The sequence below is a fragment of the Cinclus cinclus genome, chromosome 8 (genome assembly GCF_963662255.1).
Source record: "Cinclus cinclus chromosome 8, bCinCin1.1, whole genome shotgun sequence".
In the NCBI taxonomy this organism is placed as follows: Eukaryota; Metazoa; Chordata; class Aves; order Passeriformes; family Cinclidae; genus Cinclus; species Cinclus cinclus.
Genome location: NC_085053.1, coordinates 3,356,250 through 3,375,795, shown reverse-complemented (window position 1 = coordinate 3,375,795; position 19,546 = coordinate 3,356,250). Strand labels below are relative to the sequence as shown.

The window sequence follows — 19,546 nt, the reverse complement described above, 5'->3', positions numbered from 1 at the left end:
GTTTCAGGCTGTGTCACCACGTTTACTTTTCCAAACGTAACTGCAGTGCCTGGACCTCACGTATCTGAATTCAGGACTAAGTTGAGAATGTAATCACTGGAATAATGTCTTTGGGAAATCCTTTCTGGGTTCTGGCAGAATTAATGCAGCTTTGAAGGAAAAAGAAGCCACTGTAAGATTGAGCAGGTTCAGTACTCCTTAAAGTATAGCTACAAAAAAGTCACTGTTTGACTTGCTGATGTAGAAATAAAGTCAGTTTTATTACAAAGAAAGGTAACAGCAAGCAAACAGAAAAAATTGTGAATAAATTAAGTGGAGCTGGGTGGAAAAAGTTTATATAATTTAGTATGTTGGTAAAGGATATTATTCAGTAGTTCAGGTATTTTAAGACAGAACAATAGAAGAAATAATATTTTTGTTAAATTATTTCAAGAGAGGTAAGACTAGCCAGTGTATTAAACTTGATGGAATTTTATGTAGCTGATATACAAACACACATTTTATCTGTCTGCTAAAAGATCTACGGCAAAGTTGTGGATTATCTTTTAGGAAGTACAGCACTTTTTGACTGTTAACATCAAAATTATATGACATTTAAAGGAAGCATGATAGGAAAAACAAGTCCTACCCCTCAGATTTAGCAGAACACTTAAGAATGTCAAAAGCAACTGAGCCAGCTGACAACTGGGATTCTTCAGGCACACAACCACCATCCTGGGTCACTTACAGCCCAGCATCCTGCCTGGGAAAAGGGTAACCATATTATTCCAGAACATTTTCCAAGCCTCCAGCATGCTGTAACTCGAGGTGTTTCTGAGCCAGAGCTTGTGTTGTTGCAATTAAGTTTCCTGACAGGCCTTATTTTGTCCAGTTACTGTCTGAAGTACTGCAAACTAGCCTCACACATAAAATCCTGCTGCCACAGTATCAAGAGCTCACAGCACCTTGTAGAACAAAGAATGGGCTCTGACTGCATCTGGACAGGACATCTCTTAATTTCATTTGATGATCCTCAGTCTCTGCAAGGTAAATCCCAAATGATCAGTACCCGTAGGTGCTTTCTCTGCTACCTGTGTTTTTTATAAGCCCTTATCTCATTCCACCTTAGCCATCCCTCCTCCAGGCTGAAGAGTTTCTCTCAGGTCTGATGTTGTTGCCTTTGGGCACTTTTAAGCATTCCTCCTTTGGGTTTTTCTAGCTCTACCACACACCTCTCCAAACAACCAGATCAGAACTATGTGCAACCATAGCTTCATAGATTCATACCATAGCTTAGTACAGTAGCAGAACTACATGCCTTTCTATTCCTAATGCTTTTTGGATTATAATTCTTAATGTTGTCATGATATGTCTTATTACAGCTCAGAGATTGATTCCTCTTGTTACAGGGGCAGCTCAGAACTTAATACCTCACATGCAAAAGTAGAACCATTTTTCTCTGTGTCCCACATTCTACATGTTCACACTGAATCCTGTTTTGCTCCTTCAACCTGCAACCTCCTGAAAGCAAGTTTACCACTTGCCATTTGCTTTCTTTTTCACATCATTTGTTATAGCTGCTTTTAATTAAAACAAAACAAAAACAACAACAACAACAAAAACCACAGTTGAATTCGAGGAAAGTTAGAAAGCTGAGTAAAAGACTTTGTTCCTGTTTGAGAGCTGCTTCATTTATAAGAGCCTATTCACTAAAAGAAAAATATTGAGATCTTCTAACAAGCTCTATACTACAACCAGTGGTTAGTAGTGTGTGGAAAGGTTAAATCAGCAGATGTTGCTATCCTAAGGTGAGGATCACCTGAAAAAAAAAAAAACAGGAAAAAAAGGATAAAAGTTACCTTTCAAAGGAAACAGAAGAGTGCTGAACTAGAAGACTGGTTAAAGAAAGTATCATTTGCTCTAGGGAGAAATAACCCAGGAGGAGGAAAACTTGACAGGGCCTGGATGACAACAGAACAAAAACATCCCGCAGATGATGTTTTTTCTACTAATTTGTTTTCAGAGCAGTAAAGAAAAGCAAACAAAGTACAACAGTGTGGAAATGAGTGGCTTAATTCCCCAGACACATTAGGCCACATCTTTTGCCTAGGTACATGATTGCCATTTCAAAAAGCAGAAGTTGCATGGAAAATGCTTAGACTAACCTTCAATTTGGCTAGCAAGATGAGACTAGCAAGGACAGAATCTGATCTACAGACAAACATCATATGGGAGGTAACTACAATTTCAGATTTATCTAACAATTTGTCAAAAGACAAATCCCCAAAAGAGCTGAGATGTTGCCAATTTACAATGCTAACCTGAATATTAATGGTTTACTTTTTTATACCACTGCCAACATCCCCTTGTTTTGCTGGGGAAATATGAAAGAAGAAAACAGTTGTTTGGATTTATCTAGGATCATAATGGGCTGTGAGACAATACTAAGTAAATTAAATCCAATTTTATTGATTTGGTACTGCAACAATGTCTGCTCTTCACCTGGAATAAGGAGAGGAAGACAGTGTAAGGTATATTAAGAGTAAGGCTTTCCAAGACTGGATGATGAACTGCAATTTAACATGCAAAGATTAACAATGATGGGGAAGGGACCAAGGCTGCCTTACCCTCTCAAAATGCAGGTACTACAACCCCAAAACCTAGACAACTGTTCTTTTGGAGTAGTCAGTGATGAGGTTCAATACAGTGCTACTCCCCTGATTTTAGCCAGATCAACTCCTCTTTTGTTCTGGTTTACATCTGCTGCTTGGAGGTTTTTGAATAGAAATGCAAAATGACAAGGAAAGTATCTGCTGTGTGCTAAAACAGATCCAGCAATTAGAAAAAGCAAAAAACAAAAAAAACATTATTTCATTTCTGTCACTTGCTCGCCACTCAGTTACTTGACTAATATTTCCTGTTCAGAGAATAAAACAACAACTCAATGTTGACACACTCAGGGAATAGGACCCACTGGTGGTTATTTAAGGAGCTTTCATCCCACTCAGTACCAGCATAGCTGTCTGAGACATCTCCCCTGCTGCCACTTCGGGTGGCATGACTGGGATGCACAGAGGATTGGTCAGAGTATTGTCAGCTACTTTTAACTGGGGCCACTCAGCCTCTGCTACAGCTCCTGTGGGTGCCACCTCCCCCAGGGCTTAATTTAGTGTATTTACTATATATATTCTGAGGGAGGAAGGAAGAGGGAAAGGGATGGAAATTCCCAGTGGGAGGTGTAACACTGTGGCTCACTCAGCAGCTTGTTTCCTCTCACTCTGGAAAGCAATGGTTAGTTCCTAAATTGCACCCATCCACAACATCAGTTCGTGTGGAATTTACTGGGCACAGTAAGATGCTTTTCCACAGAGCCAATAAAAAGCTCTGACAAAAGGACATGGCTACATTCAGTTTCATGGCAAGACTTTTGCCAGCTGTGCCATACATCTGGTTCCAGGGAGCTATGTAAGACTGCTTCATTTAGGAGTGTTGTTTTATGAAATGTCAACTTTGAACTGAAATTGAGACCAAAGTCCGGCTGTGCCAACTTGCAGTATCCCCACATCTTCTGGTTTGAAAGGCCAAGAAAGGTCCCTTTCTCTTGTTCAATTAAGATATTTTCTTTTTTCTAATTTGACAGAGTTCCACCTCATTCCTTCTTCCTCCCACTCCACAGAAAAACATTCCCAGTTGTTGCTGGCCTATATTGGCTGTCAGACAGCTGACTGCTTGGATTACACAGGGCTGTATTGTATCCCTGCAGGAACCAGCCACACAAGTGCTTCCTTTGGGATCAGGGCTCACTACAGGGCTACCCCAGCACACCAGGTGCTGTCTTGAATTTGGAAATCCCAAGACAACAGGCAGTCCTCCATATGCTCCTCTCAAAACATTGTCTCTTGAGCCTCTCAAAGTACAAACCTACTACAAATCAGCTACCCAAGAAACCAAAGCTCATTATGAACTTGTACTCACTCTGACCCAGCCTCTTACAGCAAAGGGATCCTGTCCTCTGTCTTTTGTCCAGGTACTGGAAATTAAAACCACTCCAAAGCTTTTGGCAGCTTGGGAGATCTTTCAGTTTAACTTCTACTATTAACAGCAGTTACCTAGGGCAGTCCTGTATTTTGAAGACATTTAAATGACCAGAGCTCTCCTCAGTACAGTAGTTAGAAAGCAAAACATTTACCATCCCATGCAGATCCTGTTTCCAGCCAAGGGCTTCTCTATCCCATCCTTATGGACATCCCTTATTTACTACAACACAGTCAGTCACTGCCAGCTTCTGGAGATGCTTCTAAACCTGCCTTTCAGGACATTTCTCTTTTGGAATTCCAACCTGCTGTGACTTTGCAAGAAGTACCCTTGACGCAAGCTACAAGGCATGCCTCATCCCAGGAGCTGCTCCTCAGCAAGCCATGGAGCATCCAGAGGTAGATCCCATTAACTCCTGACTGAAAGCTGCTGTGCTTGAGGTTTAAAATGGGTTTTCAGCTTAGAAGGACTTTACAGAATCAGGAGCTAATTAATATTTGAAGGGTCTTTAGAATTAATGACTTGTTTCCAGCTCATCTACATCACTGTCAGAAACTGTCTTCTCACTACTTTCAAGCTACTTTAAGCACTTAAAAGTCAATATAAGAGAGCTGCTGCTTAGAAATAACCTGGATAGGTGATAGAGCTGAGCAAATGCCAAAGCTGTCAAAAACAGCGAGGCAAGAAAATATGGACTTATAATTGCTTTGAGATCCAAGTCTCTAAGTCTAAAATAAAACACATGCATAACCATGTTGAATTCTTCTAAAGCCTGTATGGTCAGTCCCTGAAAAATTGACCCAAGAGCTGAAATCTGGAAGCACCCAATACACTAAGTTCCTCCAGCAAAGATGCTGAAGTTCCAGCACAATGCATCAGCAAAGGCTGTGGGAATAACACCCCTTAAGGTCATGCTTTCATCATGAATAGTGCCCCAAAAAGGGAAAGCCTCTGAACAGCACCCAAGTGAATGACTGATATACAAAAAAATGAGAGCCTGGAGAACAGGTCCAGCAGGGACCTGTATAGAGCCAGATTTTAATTTATTTTTTTTCTCTCTAAAAAGATCAGTAAATTAAACGTACAGGGTCACACCTTGGGTTCTGATGCCAAAGACTGAGTAATGGCAAACATTAAATAGTTGTGATCAAATACAGTGAGTGGAATCAGCCATCAGAAGGACTGACTAATCTGGGATGGTGAGTCCTCTTGCTAGCAACATCAAACATGACTGTTCAGTAAAACTTCCATATCTGAATTAGGTCTAATGAAAATGCAGTAAAAGATTGCCAGGGTAAGAACTTCATTCCTAATTACTACAAAACTAAACTAACAGATTCATTGGCAGAACCAGACTATTTGGGCAAAAATATTGGTCTCTTTTGACAAGTTTCCATCCATTCAGCCTTATCACGCTGCCATTCGGATGACCAGGATACAAGTAGGCTATATCCTGTAAAACTTTATTTCAACATCAGGTACTTCCTAGATCAACTTAAAACTCCACCCCACATCGTAGCAAAAAAACCAAAACCAAAACTACTGCTCATTAAAAAACTTCCTGGTGAATCTTTTGGAAATTATGTACTGTGAATATTGCAGGCAGATTATTTACAATAATAGAATTTATACTACTGGTATTACTACTGTTGGCCTCGTTAAGGGGAAATCACTTTAGATGTGCTGCAGAAGCAGGGTTGAAACTAAATGACTCAAAATATATGGAGTCTAGTGATTCTGTTTCTAAAGCAAGGGTAGGGCATCCTACATAACAACAGGTAAAATAGAATAACAGGGAAATGGACAGTCTTGGCCTTCTTTTTAGTGCATGAAGGTGGTTGCTGTAATCTAAGACAAATACATAAAATACAGGTTGTTCCTTTAAATTGGTGAGGAAAAATAACCATGTCTTGGTGTGGAGGTCTCAAACCAGTTTTAGTGGGAGCTTTGCCAATGTTGTAAGAGCTCCTCTCAAAGAAAAAACACAACTGGAAAAATCAACCTGTTCAAAAACATGTGTAGCTTGGGCAGGGGAAAAGAGGAAGGAGAACTAACAGCACCCTGGTAGGGCATAGAAAAACACTATGGTCCATATAAGCATTATTTATTTTTAGAGGGATGTGGCACCCACACAGGCTCAGATCACCAGAACTCCTCCCCTATAAAGACATTAGTATTACCCTGACTACCTGAACTGGGATATATATACCTTACAACCATCACTAGACAATTATAAAAATAAACACCTCGAACAACTCCTAACCCTACTTAAGATTCATAAAATGAACCTTCTGCAGCTGTTGAGATTCATCTCCTGTTTGTGTCTGGAGCTGTGGGGTGGGGAGCATTGTGCAGACACATGTGCTAGCTGTGCAGCTGTCTCTGGAAGCACGCTCCAAGGATCGGGCATTCCTCCCTGGAATGAGGTGTGCAGGCACTTGCTTTTTCACGTTTAAAATTGCATGAGGGATACCATACAAAGTTGAGGAGGCTCACCTGTCACCTGCTGATGTGCCTGCTCTTTTAGTCAAGAGGCAGTCAGGAAACAGCAGCATGAATATTTCATCCCAAACTGTGAGGTTTCTCTAAATCTGGAACTAAAGCTTTCTGGATTTGTGACAAGAGGCAATGATGTTTTTCCACTGAGGATACAAATTCTAGTAAGATTTATCTCTAAACCCTCTGGTAGGTAGCCTCCTGCTACCTATCTCCCTTGCTCAGGTAGTAAGATTGACAATTTTTGCTGAAACGTTTTATTAGCAATTAAAGGATGGAAGAGCTAGGGGATTTAATAAATTCCAGACTTTTGCTGAGGTTGTACCTGCTTTGTGGGTGACTCCTCTCACTGCTGCTAACCATGCTCTACCCAGCAGTAAATGCCTATTCTCAGACACATTAAATTCACAGCCTACACAACATTCTCAGTCAGTGCATACTAATATTATGACTTGATACTACACAGGATATTTTTGTAGCACTTGATATATCGAGTGTCTTGCAGTTTTGGTATTTTATTCTTTTGACAGCCTTACAGAGTAGTAGGATAAATCTGTGCTATGAAGAAGGTCTAAAGCAAAACAAAAGTAATTTCCTAAATATCTGGAAGCTATGGTAGAGCAGGACTCAAGCTGGTGTTGCTTAGTGATCCTTCATAAAGTGCAACTCAGAGCTTTCATTACAAAACCCTCACATTATCTAAGTAATAACATTTTCAATCAAAGTCATAAAAGATTCTGACAACAGCTACTGTCCCAGCTACTGATGTTGTCTAAACAAAAACTCCTATTCTTATTCACACTAATGAAGCAAGATTCAAATAAATAGCTTTAAAAGGTAAAAAACACTTGTCATAGGGCAAAGCATAATAGAAAGCCTCTGCAGTCAAACTCGGGGAAAAAAGAGCATGGGCCTGTAGAAAGGGTGTTGTATCCATAGTCCTACTAGAGATGTGCTGCATAAACCATCTTGCGTGCTCATGCCTCACCTATCTGTGTCACTAAACAGACTTCCTTTTATAAACTTACTACTCTGACAGTGCAAAAGAAAAAAAAATTAAATAGCTAACTACTATGGAATGCAGTTTTCCTAACTGCAGGGATTTTTACTCATGCCAGTATTTCTCTCTCCATATATATAAGATGGTACCTTCACAGGGAGAAACTATTTTCTCCAGTTCCTGCACATCTGTATTCCTGGTTCTAGAGCTGACATCCATTGTCAGCAAAGAATTTGTGAACAGACTAGGAGCACACAGTCAGAGAGAAAGACATTGTGCATCACCTGTCTCATTTCCAGAATAGATATTGCTCCAAATAAGAAACCAGCTGAGTAAGAATGCTAAACGCTCTGAGGAAAGAGAATTGTTCTTCCTACTTAGTCACCAGGATCAATTCCTGAACATTCAATTCTGTTTCCCCTTAAACCTCAGACACCCTCGTTTCACACATTATCCCACTTGTTCCCAACACAGGACCACTACCTAATTTCTAAAAGCCCAACAGTAATCCTTGGAGTTGCAGCTTTCACTTCGGTGTATGAGAACAGTTAATTCTATGTACTAAAGCCAACTTCTCTGCGAACAAACAGATGTTTGTGTAAAAGCTTTTATTAAGTTTCAAAAATTACAAGCCCTCCTCCCTGCAGCTCAGGGGGTAACCATGTGATGAAGACTATTTTTCTCTGAGAAGAAGAACAGATGGAGGGATGTAACAAAACAGATACCAAGGCCTGAAATGCACCTAAGATCTCAAAGTTAGGAGAGTTTGTGGGAGAATAAAATGGAATATGTAGCATAGCAGAAGTCACGTCTTTGCTTTTGCATGACAGTATGCAAGACAAAGTCTGCCTTCGTTGTATTTTAAACAGGTTTTCAGATCTCCTTTCTAGGAGTCTGTTTTAGGACTGATTAGTGGCCTTTCAGTGGCTTGTATTTAAGGGAATGATAAGTGACTTTTAGAAAAACACAAATGCATCCCAATTTAGTGTAACAACTACCCCACAGCTCAGCAGTCAATAGCTAACACCACTGTGGTGTCAGGCTATTTTTTTTTTTTTGGTAATTACATGCCCTTAACACCAGGTGTGAGATCTCTTTGCAGAGATCCTGTTTCCCAGCCACCAGCCCAAGTGCATTAATGCTTACTGTAATTCCCTTTGGATTGCTCTGTTGCTGAACAGTCAAAGACATTACTCTAGAGTTTTCTCTCTGTTAATTCACTGTAGCTTTGGTCTCTTTAAGGATTTCTGAGAGATAACACTGAGCAAAGCACAGTGCTTTGAGCTTTATTTTCAAGTCCAACAATTAACACAAACATTACCCTTCCCTTGGACCTATTACCATGCCACAAATGTTTTGAAATACAGGCTAGAGCCACAACAAACACATTTCTCCAAAGCCTACAGGATGAGACAAGAGTGTATGACTGAACATTTAATTTAGCCTGCAGACAGCTTTCCTGTGTTTGTTTATGCCAAAATTAAGTCTAAATAGCTCCATAAACCAAGCAAGAATTATTGCAATTTTACAGATGAGAAGTGCACAGAAGCAATGAGAAGTGACTCTTAATTTGAGTGCTCAGATTACCTAGCAAAAGTATCAGATTTAATGCCCTTCCATGCACGAAAGCTGTCTGCATACTTGCACATAAACAAGTTGGGAAATTTCCCTTGCTGACAGATGAAGTTAACTTAGGATAAATCCCAACAGAAACAAAACAACTAAAAGGGAAGCAGCCCAGCTCTTAATGGCAAAAGCAAAATAAACATGTATTGTTACATCTTAATACAGCCACATCTGCCTTTTGCTATGTGGATCCTGCCTGCTTTCATAACCCAACACTTAAAACACTGCACTGTAACACGGTAATGTTCAACAACACACCCCACTTTTCTTAGTGGAAAAACCCCTTGCATCAATGGATAAATGAAGGCATTGGAGCACCCTCTCGTGGCAGGCTGGAAACAGCGTTAGGCAAGAGCAGCTGTGATCCATCCTTCTAGTTTGCTGAAAATTTAAAAGTTTAAACTGAGTCCCCACCTGGGGCACAGCAGGTACCCGGAGCCCAGCTGAGCATTGTTTCAGAGCCAGGCTGCACCTAGGAGCAGTTCCAGGCTTTGCTGCCGCCCGCGAAATGAGGAAAAAAGGTGTTTTATTTAGCAGAAATGCTTACATGGCACACAGAAAAGTCCCCGTGCTTCTGCTGTCCTGGTGCAAGCTTGTGTGTGGCTGGAAAGACACGTGCCAAGTGTCTCGTTCAAATTTAGCTCAAACCTTTGACAACAAAGTAGATGGAAGCTACACAGGCATATTCAAAACAAGAATATGAAATTCTGCAGATGACTACAGCCAACCTCAGCTTTCACAGACATAAGCCCTGTGGTCTACTTCAACTATTCAAGAAAGCACATCTGTATTTCTAAGTGTGAGAATTACCACACAAGCAATGAGTCTGATTTAGAGGACAGTGCCTTCTTTATGTACCTTTTACCCCTAAAGAACTCAAATATATTTATTTATGATGACCTAAAAGTGAAAACATCGTCTAACAAAGCCAATGTAACAAGGGTTCAGTCTGCTGGACTATTGTCTCACAGGAGCTATGGCAGGCCAGGCCACTCCAATCATCATTTGAGCACCTACTGAGTTTGGAAATCAATCCTAAGGCATCTAATGCACCTCTGGAAGAAAAAAAAAAAAAGAAAAATGGGCTTCTTGTCCTTCCGTAGTTCGTATCAGACTGAAATTTATTAGTTTAGTTAAAAAAAAATTTGGTTTCTTCTAGCATGGAAAATCAGTTCTTCCCCACACTGGTGTGGCAAGTCTTATAGCCACAAGGTCAAGACCCTGACCTTAAAAAACAGACTAAGTATAACTTGAAACAACAGCACTACAAAACACTACCATTTTCCTATTTATTCTAAGGATCTTCTGCAGATAAAGCCTTCTTAATCTCATAAAGTACCTCTGCTTTCTCTGTTTATTCCACCATAAATCAAAATTATGCAAACCAACAAACATAACCCCGAACAATGAGCATACAATTGATGACTAGTGAAAAAGTATTTTGCTGTGCTTCACTGAGTAATTAGGCCACAGCACAGGTTTCACAGTGGTATTGATCACACAAGCTCCATTCATCCATCCCCAAGCTTAGACATCTCCCTGCCTCAGAAAGAGATGCCAAAACCTCCCCAAATCCTACTAATCTTCCAGGGCAAAGAGAGGAGAGCACAGGAATTCTCTGGGGCCTGCAGGGAGGTGGCTCTGGCTATTTTATTTTTCATTTCTATTTTACTGCCAAAATGACAAAGCTCATCAGGTTTACTCGATGCCCATTCAAGTCGGTGATCAAGCTGCCACTGTGAGAGCAACTTTACCAAGACTCTGCTAATTAAAATCAATGATATTCCAAAGAGCACACAAAGAACACCCAGCAATTTACAGTTCAAGTTTTAAAACCTTGCTATTTTAACTTTATATCTAGGAATTGAGCCTGAGAGCTGCCACCTATTAGACTGAAAATATTTGTCAGTTTACACAGGAAAAAACTTAATTTACAAGTGAAAACGAACCACAAATCAGTTCTCAGACAGTGGACGCTGTTTCTTTTTCACTTGTACTGAAGGGAATGGTGAACATAGAAAAAGCTTTATAATTCAAACATGTCTTTTAAGAAAAAACTGCATTAAATACAAGCATTAAGTCCATGTTTATGCAAACCAGCTCAGACCTGTATAACCTTGAATTCTGCTGCACCCAGTGACCTAATGGAGGAAGGAAGTTATGTCACTATTCAAAACATCTTCAAGGTTTTTCAGATTTCTTAGAGTGCATTTCCTTCTTCCTAGATGACCCAGTTTGTATCAATTTTAAAAATATTTGGATAAACAGGCTTTTTTACTGCTAAACAGTCACTATACTTTCATTAATTGGCCAGTTTTGACAGATTGCTGGGTGGGAAATAACACCTTTTTTTTTTTTAACCCTTCAAGGCTAATCTAAATAATCTTTCCAGTTTCCTTCCATTATCAAGCAATTTTCCAAAATACCATTATAGCTGTACCTTCCCTCTACTTCTGCTCTTGGCTTTCCTAAGCAGCAACACAAAATTGATATTCTCATCAGTCGTGCAGCCTCCCACGGGTTTTTGAATAGCAGCAGTAAAACTGAACAGTCTTGTTAACTCTGTGACACTGCCAGTTAGCAAAACCAATCCTGAGCAGCAAAGGCTTGGAAATAATCTTGAGAAACTGAGCTGACCTTGCAAGCTAAGGAAGGCTTCATTATATTAATTTACACTCCAGTTTGGGTTTGAAGGGTTATCTTCACAATCCAGGGGGAGATGAAATTAGACTCTACAAATATTTTGGGGTTTTGTCTAGAAAACAGATCTGTGCTCTGTAAATACCTTCTAGATCTCTGATATTTAGGGTTAATGTGGGAGGTAATACCAATCTACTTGGATATGACAATATTTAAACAAGTTCCTACCCCAGGCCATGCTGGAGTGTGCACAGATTTGTGATGGGGAAATGCCTCTTCACTTTGCAGTTCCTGTAGGTTTTTGGTGCATTTACTGAGGCACACTACTCTCCACAGTTAACTTTTTGAAAAAATATGAGTCTAACTGAAAACATAATCTAGAAAACAGGAACACTTCATGATCTATGCTACATGCTCGAAAATGTATAGTATTTATATAATTTAATCAATATTCACACAACTTCTTTCAACCAGAAGCAAGCTTGAAACCTGTTTCAAAATCAGTCATGGTGCTGACCTTAGCTGAGATGACAACAAATAGGAATAATCAAGACATATTTGAAGCTTTGTTGTTGGGATTATCATTAGAGAGCCAAGGAGAAATGGCATGGAAGTGCACAGGGTCACAAATCCAGAATGTTCTCATCCTCTTATCCTATAATTCAATTGCTAATTTGACCCAAAAAGCAGCAGGAGATGATTCCTATGCCTTTGCCATATGTAGCTTATAACAAGAACCAGCTACTTCCATTTCACTTCAATAGTAAATAATAAAACCAAGAAAACACCAAACAAACCAGGAAAGAGACCAAAATCCAACCCAGTAGCATTATAAATTAAAAGATGAGGCATGATGAACTACAGGAAAATGAGTGTTCCTTCATTTAAGAGCTACTTTTCTCACATAAAAATTGTAGTCCCAATTCTTGCATCACTATTGTCACAGAAAACTTTCAAATCAATGTAAGAGAAGCTCCAGATTTTTTAATACGTGTAGATTTTAAGTTGAAGTATCTTAGTAATTCTAAGATTCTAAGGACAATATTTGGCTAAGAAGCATAGAAAAGAAGAGGGGAATTTCTTGAAAAATAAGTAAAGAAGTATGTTTAACTGACCTCTAAAGAGCACCAGAAGATTGAAACAAAACTAATTTAATTTTTAGTGAATTTCTGTGCATCTTTGTCTCTCTCAAAAAAGGCAAAGCTATTTTAGGGGTTTTTCTGATTCCTCTGCTGAATTAGCTGGTACAGAAAGCCACCTATTATAAAGTTAATTTACACACAGCTGCAGACAAGCTGCTGTACTGGGAGATGCACATGTCTCTATAGAGAGCCCACAAAGCACAGACAACTTCCTAAGCAGATATGGGTAATATAACTAAGCTTTGTTGTTGTGGTTTGCAGTGTTACCAACAGGAAGCCTCAATGGTTTTGTAAGTGTCACTTATTCCAGAGAGAATAATCTCTATGGGTAATACCAAGATCAGCCTTTAAAATAAAGTATTTCATAACCACAAAGCCAGAGAAATGTGAAGAACGATGCAGTAACGGTGAGGAAACCATGACCTCAGACCCAGCAAGCCAATGTTGTTACCCCTCAGCACAAGCTTTTCTTTGCTGCTGTGTGGAGGGAAAGAAGCCCAAACAAGTATGAGAAGTATTTCTTTACCAGTCAATACTGTTCTGAAGGCTGTTAAGAAAGAAAATCTATGTCTGTGTTGCAGATTCACCTGCAAAGCCAGTCCTGGGGCAGTTTGCACTTCAAGCCTTGTGTCACTGCAATTACACGCTGTTGAAAGCACTGCTAAGGGTTTGGGGATTTGGGGAATCAGGGTGGAAACAGGATGTACATGAGGCTTTGGTCAGTGGTCATCCATCTATCCCTGGCTTTCTGAAATGTAACCAGGTGAAAATGAGCTCTGCAAGTCACCACACAAAACCCAGCTGTATTACTTTTAACAACTTCCCCATGCATCCGTGCTGGAGTAAATAGAAACTGCTGTTTCTTGGTTTGTATTAGTTGGATTTTTGATAGTTTTTTATGACTGTAAATTATTCAACTGCCAGCAATACTTAGAAGGCAGTTTATGGATAGTAAGTATCCTGGAAACATTAAGTTGTGACAACTAAGAGAAAATAGCTAGAATAAATCATGCTAACGATCATCTGCCTTTAGCTATAAAACAGAGATCTACAAAGTACAGTTTCACTTCAGCAAGGACTGACCTGCTTTAGGAACAAACAAACATGATATATGCTGAAGTGGGTCACAGAGCAGGTCACCCCTCCTGAACACCAGAGAAAACATGATTTCAGGCTTACAGTCCCAGAATCTGTAATCAGTACGAGCTATAAAACGTTCCTGAAGCCACCCTGCTATAGCACCTCCAGGAGATAGTCCAACCCTCCCCACTCTAATTATGCGAGCTGGCAATCCCACCAGATTAAAAAACAATGCCTTAAAACACTTGTAACAATTTGCTTGTGTGTCCATCCCACCAATTTGTTCACTTGGCCATGTCCTTAATTAAAAAAAAAAAAACACAATTTTTTTTTTTTTTTGCAAAACACTGTGCTTGCAAGCAATAGCAAGTTTGTGAAATATTGCTAGAACAACTTGTACCACACCATCTGCTACATGGGGAGAACTGAGAAGTTGGAGATATGTCTGGGCTTTGAAATTTGATTTTTAAGTTGGTTCTGAGCAAAACCTTTTGAAGTAATTTCATTTCAGTCTTACCTTCTTCAGACTGTGCTCCCTGTCTATGTGAAAAAAGATTAGATCAGTAGTCAATATTATATTGTCCCACCCACCAAGCTGGTAGTCTCCTCTCATTTGCTAAATTCATTATGCAAAAATCCCACCTGAACACAAGGTATAAAAACCAATATTTAATGTAATGGATCTGCAGGAATAATTTAGATATCACAGAGAAGGATGCAACAGAGAACATGCCTATAAATTCATGTTCTACAGGGGATGTGCCTCTAGACACTCAGCTGAACTATCCTTTATTCCCCAAATAATTAGTTAAGAGTTATTTATACATTGTAGTCCCACAAGATTTCTGATTTACAGTACAAAACGCCAGGCACAGAATAACAGTGATTATATTCCATCTGCAAGGGGCATTTACTGACAGGAAAGTCTGTGGGCAAGTAGCTCTGGCCCAAGCTTGCTGCATTTCACTGGGATGAAAATAAAGAACATTTTAGGCAGCCCACAAAGTGCAGTTGTTAAACTGACCCTATTTTCTCTCCTTCTTGCCATTTTCCTGCATTCAGCCCTCCAGTTTCACTGAATTTCAAAGGGACAGTGTTATTTATGCTTCTTCCTATTTTAGAATGTTTTTATCATGTGTCATAGCACTCTGACTGCCTTAGGGGAGCTTTAATGATAATTTTATTTTTAAAAGTATAGGCTTATCTAGCCTGACCTTGATGTACATAGTAAAAGGTTGTTAAACTCCTCCTCTAGAAAACAAAACAGGGAACAAATGTCCTGCGCCTGCTGGATCACAACCTCAAGTGTAGCAGAGCCTTCCACTATCCCAAAATATATCACCAAGGCAACTGCAGCAGTATTGCAAGCAGGTATTGCAAAGGCTTCCCAGTCAGGATTTAAATAATCTGATTTTCCTGCAGTATGTGCTCTACAACACTCAGCAAGTCTTTCTGGAGATGAAAAGCATGCTAACACCATTCCAAAGAGTATCTTGGTAGTTGGTAGGCTGTTATCAGTGCTCTTCTGAAAGAAAATTATGAGTGTCACTGTTCAAAGGTCACATGAGGAGGCAAGCAGAGTCCATGCAGCTTGGACATTGCTGTTGCTTGTGCCCTTTTCCTCAAACAAACTTCTGAAAGGATAAGGAGATAACCCTCTTCCCTGTTCCTTCCCTGGAAGGGAAAGCTCATCCTGTAATGGCACCAAGTACTTCTTGTCTTTTCTGGTTTCACTGATCTGTAACAATTTGATTGTAACTACTGTTCACTGCAGCTCTTCCCTCTTGAGTTGTCCTGTGGTACTCGTGAATTCCAACAGAGCACACATGGGAACACCAGTGTTTGTACACCCCCCGTCTTTACACTCATCCTTTCTACTACACTAACAGCAACCAACACGCTTATGAACCATAGCCTGCTTTTGTAAGTCACTGCCAACATGCCAGGAATGTTTATTATCTTCTTGCATCCTGGAGAACTCTGCTTCATAACTAATGGAATCACAGGACTGAGTGCATCAGCTTGCTTAGGACTTGTCTGCTCAATGTCACACACAGAACTCAATACCACAGAGAGCTGAAAGCCCCAGCAGTCTAGGTATCTGTTCTCATGATGGAATAGTGAGGTGCCACAATACAGATCCCCTTGCTTTCCATAAAACAGAAAACATCTTCAAATTATATGTTTGTTCCAAAAGTGCGTCCTGAAGTAGGTAGTGCCTGTAAGTGCCTCCTCTGTACAGCTTCTGCCACACAAACTGTAACCCAGCAAATAATCGTGGGACAAACTGGCGCTACTCAATCTCTTGATTTTCAAGGACATCTATGGTTCAAGTTAGCTGAGTGAAAATGTTTGTCTCAGATTTCCAGCAGCTTACTGAAAAGGGTTTACATTTCATTGATTTGACTCAAACTGCTCTTCAAAATTCTGTAGCAAAATAGGTCTGAGGCTGAAAACATTGTTTATATCCACCCTTTTCATAATCCAGAAGAAGCAGCCCCTCAAAATGACCCTTGGCAGGAGTACTCAGCAAGGTTTGCTGCTGGCACAATGTGTTAGGAAGGCTGCCAACACGAGGTAGGGAATTATAAACGGGTTGTCTTCCTCACATCCATGACTGCATCAAGGAACACCAAGGAATGGAGATAATCCAGCCCCATCCTGTGACTGGCCGGTTTAGCCACTGGTCCAAGGGTGCTAACCCATAATCCTGTGCTTTTGCCATCACTTTTCATACACTGTGAATGCATGTCCCAGAAACAGTATGGAAGGTCAAGTTCAGAAAGAAATTACTAGAAAAGAGCAATCTGGATCAAGTAATACCAACAGCAACCAGAGCATCTCAGCAGCAGAAGCATATGACTCACTTAAAGAAAAGCTGGCTTGCTGCTGGCTATGCAAAACAAGAGAGCAAGGTCATTAAACAAAAAATAAGAATACAAGTTGATGGTAAAAAATTCCCTTGGACAAGGAGAGTCAGGATCACAGGAAACAGTTTCTCTGACAAAGGAAGTGAACTCCAGATTCAGGAACACTACACACATTTTAGTTTTTGCCCAAGACAAGTATTTAAAAAGATACACAACTTTTACTAGTATTTACTACAGATTATTAATGCTGACTTGTTAACTCGTTCCTAGTAAAATGTGAATGGAATCAGGGAACAATTTAACACAGCTGAGGCATCCACCAAGATGGAAGAGGAGTTCGAAGCCTGCTCTGAAATTCTCTAAACCTGGGTTGCCAAAAAGTCCCACCCCTTCTACATAATATAACAGAATAAAAAGCTGTATCTTGTTTTTAAGACACACCTTCCCTTACAGTCTGCAAAGAAAATAACAGAAAGAATCCTAAGACCCTAAGTAAAGCTACATTCATTACCTTACCACCAAAGCAGAAAACCTAAGCAATATAAACAGCAGAGAAATTATTTTGAACAATACCACTGGTCTTATCCCAGAGCAATGTTCTTTTTATGTGGCACTGAACAGTTTTATTCAGTGCATTGGCCTTCCAGACTCATTCTTGTTTCTCATTCTATGGAAGACAGAGCAGAAGGGCTGTTAGACCACATAATTTGTCTTCTTGGTGTGTATGCATGCTTCAGAAAGCTTTTCCTCCCCACTTCCCTGCCACTACATGTAAATAATTCTCCCTACCATCTACCTTTGAAATTTAGTAGGGTGTGGGGAGGAGCTAGAAGGATTTGTTCAGGATGCTGAACTAAATTATTACCAAAATGTGAGGCAATAACAAAAAGTGCTTCAGTCAGTGTCAACAGTGTTATTGGGAAGTCACTACACATCCCCACATGCTGTACTGTCCTTCCCACAAACATCCTTTCTGTCCTTGCCTTGTAAGAACAAGAACCAAAGAGTCACCTTGGTACCAAAGCATGAAAAGACAGTTTGACATTAGCACAGCAGTCTCTACAGCATTCTTGCTCTGCTAATAGACTTAGACACACCCCACTGAAAGAAGCTGAAAGAAGTGGGTTATGTGCATAACTTCTGAGACGTCCTTAACACCGTGAGTGTGCTGTCCATGATAGGAATGTTTGAGCCAAAGTGCCTTTTAAGGTACAAAAATACAAAGAGTAAAATGTGAAGTTGCAATAAAATAACAACTCTTAGTTTAACTGTGGGTCAGGCACTCAGCAAGCATGTTCTGTTTTGTTTTTAAAGGTGATACTGCTCCCTGAACTCAAAAGCTGTGGTAACACTGAGATTTTTAAGACCAGATTTAGTGCTGTGGTCTTGCTTTGATAGATACTTACATGTCAGCAGTCGCAGAAGATGATATTTGCTTTCAGACTGCTGGCTGCAAGTTCCTTAATCTTTTTGCCAGAGCTCATTCTATTGAGCAAAACAAAATGTGTATTGTCAGAAGCAGCCTTGCTTTATAGACACTGACAACTCTCTCTCCACCTAAAGCCAAGCTCTTCAGAGCTGATTCAGGTCTTTAGGACTTGAGATGCATCCGTACATCTACTCTCAACGTGCTTGTCAAAGCAAACAGGTTTCAGTTGATCTCACCTTCCAAAACTTGGCAACATCTTAACATAACGCACAAAAAAGTATTTTAAAAAAGAAACATGGTTACTAGGGGAGATTTGAAGTTGTGTAGGTCCTTCTAAGAGAGGTTACAGAAACGTGTACGTGAAACATTTCCGGTCTCGGTTTACAGCAATAAGAATAGAAGTAGATTAAGAAGTAGACAGGCAAAAACTTAAACCGAGAATGAGATGGCAGCTATAATACTCCAGTCAAAACGAAATTGTTCGCTCCATCAGATCTCACAGATCTACAACGGCAAGTCACAAACGCCTCGGCAAACAGTCGGACAAGGCACATGTTACCTTTGTAAACAAAACCAGAGCTCGGAATCGCCGCGGTGACAGCGACCGAACCCCCGTAAGTCCCGATCCCCGGCGGTGCCACCTCGCTCCCGCTGCGGCTGGCGGGCAGTCCCGATTCCCAACTCCAGCGGGTGCGGGGCAGGAAGCTCCTCCGAAGGCGAGCATCCCCCGGGACGTGGCTGCCACGCTCCCCCCGCCTGCCTGCCTCTCCCCTCCCCCAGCAAACCCACCACAACAAAAGAGGCAGGGGAGGAAGGCCGATCGCGCCCCTTTCCCCCTGGCCCCGGCCGCTCACCGTGCTGGGTGAAGACGTTGAATCCTCCCTCTGCGGAGCGCCCGGCCGCCTCCCGCCGGCGGCCCGCCGGCCTGGCCGCGCTGTTCCCCCGCAGTCCCCGCGGCTGCTGCTGCTGCTGCTGGAGCCCCGCGCCCGGCTCCCCGACGCGGCCCACCTGCTGCCCCATGGCGGGCCGCGCTCACATCCCGCCGCTCCTGGCCCGGCAGGCGCGTCCCGGTCTTGCCGCGGCCGGTCCCGGCGGCTCCCGCGGAGCTCCGGGCTGGGGCTCACGGGCTCGCCCCCGCAGCCCCCGCCGCCATCTTAAACCACAGAGCGCCGGCAGAGCGGGGACGGAGCGGCTCCCGCAGCCGCCTCCGGTCCGCCCAGGGAGGGGAGGGGAGGGGAGGGGAGGGGAG

At 41.2% G+C, this 19,546-nt stretch overlaps 1 protein-coding gene across 5 annotated transcripts in view; it reads right to left on the bottom strand.

The window, feature by feature from the left end:
• Positions 1 to 19,317, bottom strand: part of ABL2 (ABL proto-oncogene 2, non-receptor tyrosine kinase) — a 40,080-nt gene extending 20,763 nt beyond the window's left edge. For 3 of the 5 annotated variants that reach the window (XM_062497034.1, XM_062497036.1, XM_062497038.1), the window contains exon 1: positions 19,152 to 19,317. In XM_062497034.1, coding sequence (XP_062353018.1) covers positions 19,152 to 19,317 — 166 coding nt within the window. Of the gene's footprint in view, positions 1 to 6,517; positions 6,541 to 13,501; positions 13,535 to 15,270; positions 15,278 to 19,151 lie in introns of all 5 variants that reach the window. The other 2 variants (XM_062497033.1, XM_062497037.1) reach the window with 1 other exon arrangement.
• Positions 19,318 to 19,546: the final 229 nt, after the last annotated feature.